Source organism: Ammospiza caudacuta, chromosome 3, assembly GCF_027887145.1.
Source record: "Ammospiza caudacuta isolate bAmmCau1 chromosome 3, bAmmCau1.pri, whole genome shotgun sequence".
NCBI lineage: Eukaryota > Metazoa > Chordata > Aves > Passeriformes > Passerellidae > Ammospiza > Ammospiza caudacuta.
In genome coordinates, this window is record NC_080595.1 from 93359156 (window position 1) to 93371559 (window position 12404).

Here is a 12404-nt window from a genome sequence, read left to right on the forward strand (position 1 = left end):
AAAAGCATTATTTCAGTAAGTTTTGTGCTGATCCTACCTTCCCAAAGAGTTTTATTCAGAGAGCTGAGTCTTAAAATAGGATTTTTTTAAAGATACAAAGAAAAAATAAGAAGACACATTAAATAGGTAACAGCCAAGAAAATTTACAAGATTTACAAGATTTATTATGAAATAGATATTTCATATTTATTTTAATAAATTCAAAATAAATATGAAATATCTCCAATGTCTGGAGATGAGTGACTGTTCCAATCACACTTCAAAAAATTTCCAACTTCTCCAGATTAAACTTCATTTTCAGATAATGTTTTAGTATTTGCTTTAGAACTGAAAGTCAGGACAGAATGTGTATTCCTTGAGGATAGCATACAATTTATACAAAATACAATGTTTTCACTGTATTTTCAGTGTTTCCATTTTTAGTAGTTTCAAGGAGGTACAAAATATGCTATCTTATATACCTTCTAGGTTAAAATTGTCAATTTATTCCTTTGCTTTGTTTTTGCCACAGCAACTTTTTGACTTTGGATTTTAATTGTTACCCACAATTGTTTCTCTAACTCATAAAAAGAAATTGCTGAAGACAAATATAAAACCAATAAACTTCCCACATTACTGTCCATTGGTGATAACCTTAGAGAATCTTAAAAAGGAATCAGAAGTTGTGATCAACAAATCAGAGGAATCTCTCACATTTGTCCACTTCACCTTTATTATTAAACATGTTTAAGACTGAGATGAAGATAATAACACAAGCTATACAATTTCCTGCTGGTGGCACACCAAGTGAATTGCTGAGGAATTGCAGCCCCAATTCTAACAGCTCCAACCTGGGGACTTCTTTGCATGGTGCTCTTTTTGGAAACAGCATGAGTTTTTGATTAGCATGCCTGAGATTACATTAAGGAAGACAAACAGAACTACATAAAGGAAGGCAGATTACATTAAAGAAGAACAGAAGTACAGGAGCACCTGAAGTAGTCAGCTGCTGATTACAGATCGTGGCCAGCTGGGGAAGTTTTATATACACCCCGATCAGTAAGCTAGTGACCTTTAGGAGCAGCATTACCTCAGTAGTCACACAAAAATACACTCTGCAAACAATTTTAAAAGATCTAGACATCTTGAAAATTTAGTTTCACATTCACAAATTCTACAACAACTAGTACCAGTAAATCCTACCATGTGAAGAATTAAATCAGCCATCCCTTATCTCAACCTGGCCCTTAGGCACTCTGGTTCACAGTCTGAAGTTCAGCTTTAGTGTAATTTACCCCTAAAACACAGCAAGTAGTTTTTTTCTCAATCACTGCTGCAAAGAAGCAGCACAATATTTGATTCCAATGCTTCAGAGGCCTAACTGTGAAATTTCAAAACAACTGCAAAAAGAAAATGGGTAAAGGAGTGGAAGAACTGAAGTTCATGTCACATTACCTGCTGATGACTATGAAGTCTTGAAGAACTTTTGTGGTGAAACTTTCCATGTCTTTGAATATGACTACAACTGGAGGAGACTGCCAGTGTCTAGAGGAGGAATTTCTTTTTTTGCTTGGAGTTTCAGAATTTGTTTTCTTTAAAGCCATTAATTAAACATTAATACACAGAAGCCAGCAAAATAAAAAAGACTGAATCATATCTATGATATTATAGTACTCCAAATTGACATGACTGACTTTTTGTGAGCTGTATTTATTATTAGCACCCCAAACTGCCATTTTTCTTCCTTTTGTTTGGCACAGCATAAAGTACAAAGAATAAAGAGATTTTAACCACACAGACCAACATGACAAGAATAGCTCTGAGAGACAGAACTGGTGGAGTTCTGTTGGGAATGAGGGAGATTTGAATTGTGTACACAGACACTGCTTATTTTCTATATCTTTACCCAGTAATAAAAAGAGCATGTTCTCAGTACACATTTGGTTTATCACACTGCTCTGATGAAGTCATCAGAAAATCAGCTGTAACTTGTATTCATGACAGAAACTTAAAACTTCAATAGCTTTAGCAAACACAAAGATACAAAAACATTTTGAAAGTTATTTCCTCACTGCTTGCCCATATAGTGTGGGTTGCAGATGACATCATGGCCCATTAGCACTAATGCAGTACCTTTGCCCTGGATGGCTGTTCTTCTATAAAGTTTTGTTTTAATAAACAAAATAACTCAGCACTCTTGGGAAAAAGCATCTGGCATGAAGCTGACACTGCATTTTAAGCTTCCAGTTCTCAATTAAACATATGATAACACAGTACTTCTTGCTTTTGTTTCAGAATTCTGCCATTCATGCATCATCAGTAACTAACTCCACATTGGTTCTATGTGTCACATATTACATTCAAATCACCTCAATATCACATTAACTTTTAAAAATTAACCTTTGGCATTTTCTCACAGAAAGCTGAATTATTAAATTTCCGTTTTAAACACAAAACTGAGTTATTAAATTTTTTTAAAGGTCAGGCATTTTGATAAACTGGGGATAAAAAAGGTTAACAACATACCTTTGTTACACTGTCATACCAGCTGATAAGAGAAGGCATTGAACAACGTATTCTACTCTGTGAAACCTGCACACAGTCCTCATCTTCCAGTGAGTCCACATCTATATCACACTTCATCAGCTGCCCCATCAGCTTCTGCATCAGATTTTTTATACCTTCACAAAACATTTTTAGAAAGGTGGTAAAGACATTTGGTTATCTGGCAACACTTCTCTGTCTCATACTATAAGAAACCACCCCAAAGTTATTACTCATTATTTTCCACATTTCTAATTATTCTCCTTCTCTCTCCAGAATGTACATCTCATGCTCCTGAAAGCATTAATGCTATGCATGCTGTTCATGCAATTTGCCTAGATGGCAACAACTGAGGTTAAGATGCTGGTCTTCCATCTTTACCTGAGCTCCAGCCACATGCTTTAAGAGTGACCTAGAAATAAGTGAGGCAGCCACTCCACAGAACTGAGGATGCTGCCATATGTGATTTTAATCCTTTTACTTAAAAAATAAAAAAGGAGCAAGAAAGGTGGGACAATTTTATTCTGCCCATTCTCTCACTAAATAATGTGACTGTAAGCATTTAAAAAGTGGAATGCAGACATTCACTGTCCAATGAAACAAGAAGAAAACCAACCTACAACATCAACATGCAATACACTAAGCAGCATGTTCTTAGCTGTTATGCTACAGTTAAGGAGCATTTCAATCTTCAGTGTTTTAAAGTGCACTGGATGCCTCTCAAAATACAGTAGGCATTACTGCTCTGCTTACATAGGTTTGAGCAAATCTTTCCAAAGTCTTCAGGATCCTTCTGTCCATTACTCTTGCATTTAGGGGCAAAAGCTAGAATTCCTACTTGATTTGATACCGTATTCAAAAGAAGCAGCTACACTATTGCAGTACTTACCTGGGCAATCTTTGGCTTCCAGCAAGGCTACATAAGGAGTAATGTTATCCTGAAGGACATCCAAGAGACCTCTGAAAGTCAAGTCATGATCTGTAACATTCACACCTAGAAAAAAAAAAGGACAAAAATTTTAAAATCTAAAATTTTAAGTAATTTTTTCTCATGACTCACGAGCACAATGATTGCACAACAAACTGAACAGTAGACAAAATCCAGAAGATACCTCAAATATTTAAGGAAAGAATGAAAAGTATCACATCAGCTATGAGGAAAGATGAAAAACTAGCACAAGATTAGGCATACATGTTGACAGTCCCTGATTAAGAGAAACAAGGAGTCACTGTGAATACCCTTCATCATATAGGTTGGTGGGGTTTTTAACAGAAAGTTTCCCAAGGGTGCAAACCTGCAATAAGGACTGGCTTTTTAACATCCCTCAGAAGCCATCCACAGCCATGTAAGGCCTGCAGACAAGAAGTTAAATTCACCTTTTCTAGAAGAATACTGCATCCTCTCATGGCTCATGTAAAGAGGAAAATTACTGTAATTTGCTGTGAAACTCAGTCTGAATTCACTATGAACTACCTAGCATTTACTGCCTTTGTTAATTTCCTTTATCAACAGAAAAATAAAGAACAAGCCCCTCAAGGAGGCAATTCAGAACTTTGTCTACAGAATTATTTGAAGCACAAGCCTGATTTTAATTTCCCTAAATAATCCACTGAAAATGTAATCAACATGCTTTGAATCGGGTTTAGGATTTATAGGTACAAACCTCTGAAAAAAAGGAGAAGGGGGGAAAAAAAAAAAAGACTTCAGAACTTCACTAACTTCATTTCCAACTATTTTTCCCCCTGTGCTCTTTTCCCAAGACAAAGACACTACTTTCCTTCATGTAAATTTGCACTGCAAGAGCACTTATCAGAAGCTATACAATTCCCATGGTTAAGTAGTAGAAACCACCAAGCATGCTGGTGGCAGATACAGGGACCTAATCAAAGTTATCTCCAGTGCCTCAGACAAAAAACCTGAAATCACTCCCAGCTGCTTAAGAGAGACCTGTAGGGGAGTTGTTGACCTACTGGACAATGAACATAAACAAAAGGGGAAGGAGGTTTTATCTGACTTCCTTCTCCCTGCCCAAGCTCTTCTGTTGACATGTTTGAGGCTGATATTGCTCACAGTAATTGCTGGGACTCAGTAAGTTTCTTTGATGTGCCTGTGTGATTTAATCAGATGTACATTACAAAAAATATCTTTAAAAAATTACCTAAGACAAGAGCTGCAGTAGGGATTTCTCTGAACTTCATCCTGCAAGTCCATTCTGTTGTCTTCTCTTGAAAGTCAGAATGAGACCGGCTCAAAAAACTCACCAGATTATCAAGCAACTGCTTATTCAAGTTTTCCTGTATTTGCTGCAAACATACACAGAGAGAAGTGATCTATAAAATGTGAAAACACCACTGCATTGTCCTTTTTCTACTCCTTTCCTGCATAATCTTTAACCCTTAAAACCCCAGGGTTTAAAATTCTCCTGTGATCTATAAACCACACTGACTTATTAATTGTGTGGCAAACAGTCATTTCCCATCTTGGAACTTCTGGTCAAGTGCCTCAAGAATAATTTGAAAAGCAAGTGAGCTTAACTGTGTTGTCACACCACAGGCTTTAAAGAAGGAGAAAAAAAACAACATACTGACAAAGCCTCAGTGATGCAGACAGAAAAAAACAATAGAATTAGTTTCTGGAACAATGTTAATGGAAATTCCTATTCTTCCTTCTCACCTTACAAAACACATTTTTCTGAGAGATCTAAATGAGAGGAAATATTCTGCTCCTCCGAATCTAATTTGTGATGAAAGAAGTAAAAACAGTATTAAAGGAAATCATTAAGTATGTTTTATAGGAAAAATACTAAGCCACGTGACTCCAAGGTTTGCTACACTGTCTTTTGACATTCAGGACTATTTTCAGGACTAATTTCATAAGCAGGAACACAAAACAAGGTGACAGAAAGTGGGGGGGAGATAAAACTTTTAAAAGCAAATATGTCAGTAGTATTTTGTGTTTCTTTTTTTAATCTGTGTGCCTTTGAAAATCTGTCCCTAAACCAAGATATGCTAGAACAGACAAAAACCCTCCTGTACTCTGAAGTTCAGTATATCAATATACACTCTAGAACACACATGTCAGAAACAAGATTAAACCCTTGCTCCAAACAAAATCATCATCAAGATTTATTAGCAACAAAAAGTAACACACAGAGCTGTGAACTTGATTGTAAGCAAAGAGGCAAAGGCTGTCTCTGGCAGCATTAAAGAGGTCACTATCAAAGAGTGACAGTCACATCTCCAGGAGATTGCACATGATGCCTGCTCAACAGCCTGAACTCCATTTCCACAATACAGAAGGGCTTCTGTTGGTCTCCTAAACAACTGATAAAACTGTACACAAAGTGATTTTAGTCTTTTCATCCTCCACTTATTGAAAAATATTCCTCTGGCCTTTCTGATATTGATTGTGCAGCTCTGAACTCCCACCTGATAAATCCTATGCAACTCAGAACAAATTGTAACATGACATTTTGGAAAGAATTTACATCACCAGCATTATAACACCATTGTAACAATTCCTGTATTACCACAGATTCTTTAACAATCCTCTGAGCTTCTGTTTCAAATTCCATCAAACCCTATGCTTCCTGTGATCACTATTGTTTTTGCTAAGCTGACCAAACAAGAACCTCACTTTATACTTTGCATGATTACAGTATATATGTATTTCTTACATTGTGCACTTGTGCCAATGGAATTCAGCCTGCCACAGCATTACACATTTACCTAGCTTTCTAAAATACATCAGTCTTTTCTTGGCAAAACAACTTTGTTACTAGCATTGTTTTAATAACGTTCCAGAAAGTTCACCAGGCTGCTCTGCATCTCAAGTGACCAAGTCACTTACTCCGCATGGCATTCCCACTCTGGAAAAGTCACAAGAACTGGAAATTCAGTTACTGCCATGACACCAGGTTTTGTCATGACTAGTTGTTATGTGGTCTGAAAACCATTATCTTTATATTAGAGCAAAAATTACTGTATTTTAGCCCTGCACTTGCTTTTTTGTTTCTAGCCCAGATCCTGGTAGAACAAATTCTCGTCTCACAGCAGAAGAATGTTTCTGTAAGTCCTTGATGAGATTTATCATAAGAACATTTGCAAGGCCACTTCTGACACCAGGAGTCAGAACTGGGATACACTGCAATACTGAAACCAAAAATTCACCTTCCAAAAACAAGGGGTAATTCCTGCCACACTTCTGCCAGCTTTTTAGTTGTGAGAAACATGAAAGGATGTCACAGACATCTTTTGTGAAAAATCCTTTCTTTCTTTAGGATCTTTCCTTCTTCTGGGAAGCTGAGGCCCCAGAGAAAGAATGTAAACAATGGTTATCTGCTGCTGTGAAATGCAACAGGTGCACCTGTGATTGGCCCATGTTCCATGTTTACAATTAAGGGACAATCAAAGACAAACTCTCTCTGGGACAGATCAGAGAGAGCTCCTTTTGTTTATTCATTTCTTTTTCTATTCTTAGCTTAGCAGCTTCTGAACTTTTCTCTCTATTCCTTTTAGTATAGTCATAATGTAACTTATATAATAAATTAATAAATCCAGCCTTCTGATCATGGAGTCAAGACTCTCATCCCTCTCTTCACCCCTGAGGAACCCTTGCAAAGCCTTGCAACAAAAGGATGTCATTACCAGATGACAGATGGTGCTGTCACAACCACAGTACAGTTTATGATGGACATACAAAGGCCAAAAGTGCCTTGGAGGGCAAATCCTCTTCTGAACACCTCAGGCAGAGAACCAGGAAAACACCAGTGCAAACACAAGGCCTGCCAAAAAATCAGCAGGCAGCAGTGCCCTGGCAAAACCTTTGGAGAAAGTCCTGCTAGGCTCCCTTAGCATGCTACCAGAACCCCTAGAATAAAAGCCCAAGCCAGCAAGCCACATGCTTCCCACTAGGGTTTGAAAACACCTAATGAATGAAATCCTGACTAGCTAAAACCCTCACCAACCTGGTCTGACCTCACAGATGATGCTGCTTTGAGGAGTTCACACTAGAGACTTTCTAAGGCCCCTTCCAACCTAAATTACCACACTATTTCAGATGTGAGAACAACCATCAGCTCCATGTTTGCCAACAACAGAATAAAAGGATGATGATTCAAAACTCAGTAGGAAAGTTATCACTGATACACCAGAGGCAGTATGATAAAAATTCTCTGAAGCAGCAGATAATAACTTCAGGTAATCTGCCCTTGGGCAATTCAAACCCTAAAAAAATGCTCATATCAATATGTCAGTATAGGAGGGATTGCCTTCCATCAGGAGGAATAAGACCAGAAGAAAGTATCTGGAAAACTCCTAACAGCCTCAAAGAAAACAAGGGTAGGAACAAAATTAGAGGAATTTATGAGCTTAGCCCAAGGGTCCAGATTTCATGCTACATCCATCTGGCTTCCACTACACATCTCAAAACAAACTTTGGGAAAAAAAATTCTCCTAATGTCTACAGAGTCCAAGGGCAAGCAGAGGAATATGGAAAACTTGCCCAGAATCCATGACACTGAATAGAGGAGGGAAGGAAATCTCTGCTGTATGGAAGCAATTATTCATACTACAATGCAAGGCAGCTGGCTATGGGGACACAACAGCAGCTTCCATGTAACACACAGCAGTCAGGAGGCCACAGTTCAGCATGAAATTAACTCTGACTCCATTCACACATCCATACTAATTCAATAGGCCGTATTTGCAGCAGTGTCACTCCATATTTGACATCCATGCAGCTGTGTTCACATAAATCCATTGTGAATCCTGGGCTGCTGTGTATGAATTCTGGAACACTGAGGTAAACACCAGCCCAAAATCCTCAGAGGGGCGGCAAGCACTAACTGAACTAAAACAGCAGTATGCCAGGAGTTAATAAAGAAGACAATTAGTAGGAAGAGAAGCTTAGAAGCAGCAGCTGGAAGCTGCAAAAGTGTACAGTTCTGTGGTTACAAGGAATGTGTACTTGATGCATCTATTATTACTACTTTATATTCTGGATAGTCAATATTTCTGCCCTCCCATTGCTTTAACTAACTGCCGTACACTTTTAAGCATGTCAAAAAGATCCCCAGAAACAAAGAAGCAAGCAGCACTGTCACAAATGCAAAGCACCACTTTAGGGTGAGGCACAAGACTCACCTCTGTTTCAGATTTGATCTGGTTCCATAAAGACTGACAGGTGACAAAGCGTAGCTCAGTGTCCTCTGAATCATTGCTTGTGCATCTGAAATCATGAGCTGGAAACACAGAAAGCAAAGGAAAACACAAATAAGCTCATGAAAACAAAGCTTTTTTCCTGAGAATAAAAAAGGGCCTAATTGTACATATATATTTCAGGGAGATGACTTTTCTCTTAAGCAATTAATTAATTGCTGGTATTTGGTAGAATAAGCAGAACAAGCAGAATCTATTACCCAAGTATGCAGGCAAAATGTAAAGAAGAGGCTTCTATCTCAAGTTCTAGATAAGCTAAAGCCTAAATCAGAGCAAACAGCCTTTATTATTAAAGTGAAACAAACATCATCATGTTCTTGTTTCACAAAGCTTTGTGAGTCCACTTGGCTGCCATTCAATGGAGCACCAGCAGTGGCTTCATCTCTAGAAAAGAGCCAGTTGATGAGCATAATCTCCTACAGCACTAAACCCACCAAAACAGGTCTGTAAATGAGAAATGAGAGACATCCCTCCACCCCCATTTTCATTGTCTCCTCTATCACCTCATTTGTATCCCTAAGAAAAATCACTTAGAATACAGAACTAACTCTGATTTTACAGATATTAGACTTTTAGTTGAAGAAAATCCAGCCACCACATTATCTGGCAACATACCAAAGCATAATATCCTTTTTTCACTACCAAAACTCAAACTATAGGCACAGATGTCCTCAAAAGGCCTTTTGTGGGGTGTGACAGTATTATCAACTATTGATGCAGAGAAGTTCCACAATTAAAACTTCCCATTGGACAGAACTGGGCTTCCACACTGGACAGATGCACACCCAAGGTCACGTCTCAGAACACCACTCTAACCAACTGCTGAGAAACTGCGTCCTCTGCCTCTCTCTTTTAGGGCTACTCCAGTCAAACTCATTTTTCCACCTCAAAGCATTTGCTAACTAGAACAATATGCTTAGTAGTCTCACAAAAACAAAAACACAATATCCAGTAAGGGGTAAAATTTCAATGTGGTCTAAGTGCATAGGCCTTGGTTGCTGCAACAACAAAGATCTGACCTCATTACTTTCCTCTCCATCTTTTTCATATAAATTGTCAACCCTTTTGACAGCTCTAAGGATGATAAAAGTAGTTTAACTTGGGAATAAAAACAGGAAGTTTCCCAACTGAGTCTCAAATAGCAATTATTTAAGATGCATTAGAAGAGTCAGTCCTCAAATGAAAACATACACATCTAGAGAAAATGTATAGCAAATATTTGCTATCCACAGCAAATATTAGTGGACAGAAGCCACAAATGGCTTTTCTTCCTTCTTTTCCAAAAGAAACTTAGGCAAAATACCTAATTAATTTTGTACATACAATACAAAATGTGAGATTTAAGGATGAGATATAATTTCTAATTCCCACAACTTAAAAATGGCTCATTCAGACCTTCAGGTGAATTGTTTGTCTGTTAGCAAAACACTTATGGTAGCATGGTGAGGAGCTCTCTTGTGAAAAAACACTGCAAAGACAAAGATGGCTACACAATCTTGATTGCTGGAGATGAGAAAAACCCAGCATTTACTCTAGCCAATAATTTGCTTGCATTCCTCCGAAGAAATGAGTTTTCAGCAATCAAGCAGTAAGAGAAAACCTCACACAACCATCACAGAACTCATGATATGAACTCAATCAGATATGATAAAGCTTTCAGGATTAACCCTTCTCAAAAACAGAAACATAAATGAAAATGTACTAACCTGTTTTATCAGACAATCTTCTCTTCTTGGTACTTGGTTTAAAAACAAAGCAGCCCTAGAGAACAGCAAAAAAACCCCAAACAGATTTCAATACAAGCATCAATCTGACTGGCTCCAGAGGCCACGTCATTGTTCTTTTATTTCAGTGCTCCATTAAACCAGTAATTTGCACTGAATTGCCAGCCTCTTAAGAATATCAAGTTACACCTTGCCCCTTTGTATTTGTGTTTCGAGCTGGAACACTGGTGGAAGCAGTAACCCAGCACACTTGTTAGGAATTTTTTCATCTTTCCACTATGTTTTGCAATTCAGCCATCAACTGGGCCAGCAGCAGATTCTTTAAATGTCTCAAAACCTCCAACAGGTTTAGAATTAAAAGGAAATTATTCCCTGGGGACACATCAGTACGGTTCTCTCAGTACAGTTTCAGTTAAATAGAAAACAAAAGGTAAGAGGCAGAGATCAATGGAAAACTCAATCCAGAATAATGCAATGAGCATTATTAAGTCACTTACAAAAGGAAATTACATGCCCAAGCCACAGTGAACTGCATCCCAACTCAAAAAAAAGTACGTGGTTAGAAGCAGAATGACAGATGGCTGGGAAAAGGTTCATGTAAAACCCTCTGTTCCAACTAATTCCTGTAGAGAGAAGTAATCTCCCAGTTAGACCTATTTCATCACTCAAGTATTCAGCTTTGAGTTCTTGGAGATTTTTTTCATTTTCTTCTACAAAATCTGGAATTTCTTCCCCCATCCTCTCTACAGAAGTTCATCTCTTTTGAAGAGTTATTGCACTGCCCAACTCTCATGTGAGGTTCTGGTGCTGCAGCAGGGGGGAAGGAACACCAAAGTGCTGGAAATAAACAGACTGATTCAATCCCATATTTCTCAATGGAGATGCTTACACAAGGATTGCTGAACTCAACCTAGCACAGTCCAGCCACTAGAGTAAGAATGATGTAGTGAAAATCAAACACTAGAGGTGTGTTTAGTTTTGATCACAGTCACCGGTATGTTGAGGGACTTCAGACATGTTATTTCCTTTCTTCCACAAGTAAGAAACTGGAGTAAAACACCAATATTTATATTGACCCTCTCTGAAAAACAGCCTCATGAACTGGAGATGCCTTCAGGCACATTCCATTTAACCACGTGTATTAAGGACCATTTGAAAAACAGCTGGAGAAGAGCAGTGGTTACTCTACAAGTACTAAACACTGGAACAATTCCACTGCAAAAAGGTGTCCTACAGATTTATCTGTGCTGCTGCATGCACAAATGGAATTGGCCACAGGAAGTATAAATCATATACAAAAGAGAAGAGTGGATGCTTAATCAAACCAAACACAAATGCTGCTGAATGTTTTGCAAGCATTGGCTTTTCCACACCATTAAATGTGGCTGAGAATAAAACAGAATAAAACTAGAATATCAAACTGCAAAGAAGTATTACATATAAGATACGGGAGGCAAGGTGAAGGGACATGATTCACTGCCAAACTATCAGGCAGCAGCCATTGTCAAAAGTGAAATCCAGCTGTTTCAGATTAACTCTTAAGTTTGTTTGGAAGCACTTCACTTCTGGAAGCAACCACCTGCACAGTGCCTTCCACACCAAAGGATGCAGCTGCATATCTCAACCCAGTGGAAAACACGGGAGGGGCAGGAGTCTTCCTGTGCTGATAAACACGCTGGGAACCACTGCTGCTGTTCACTGTATGACCAAGCAAGAGATGAAATAAGTGTTTCAATCCAACATTTCAAGTCTCGCTACTCATTGATGCTCTGATGAAAGCACTATCCCTACTGCCCGCTCTGAACACAGCCCACATAAAAGCGTTCAATTCGGAAATGCCAAGGCAATAGCAGATATTTAACACTACGTGTGGGGGACAGCACTTTTAGCTCTATTTCTTCGTTGAATTAGTTTTGGGGCGGGGGAAGCAGTGAGTAC

At 38.3% G+C, this 12404-nt stretch overlaps 1 protein-coding gene across 3 annotated transcripts in view; it reads right to left on the bottom strand.

Annotated features, from left to right (window-relative positions):
* The window catches only part of ORC3 (origin recognition complex subunit 3), a 35370-nt gene that overhangs the window by 22434 nt on the left and 532 nt on the right, over positions 1–12404 (bottom strand). For all 3 annotated transcript variants that reach the window (XM_058801166.1, XM_058801165.1, XM_058801167.1), the window contains exons 2-7: positions 10449–10503; positions 8668–8765; positions 4683–4827; positions 3413–3517; positions 2506–2660; positions 1435–1571 (exon numbers count right to left, since the gene is read on the bottom strand). In XM_058801166.1, coding sequence (XP_058657149.1) covers positions 1435–1571; positions 2506–2660; positions 3413–3517; positions 4683–4827; positions 8668–8765; positions 10449–10503 — 695 coding nt within the window. The remainder of the gene's footprint in view (positions 1–1434; positions 1572–2505; positions 2661–3412; positions 3518–4682; positions 4828–8667; positions 8766–10448; positions 10504–12404) is intronic.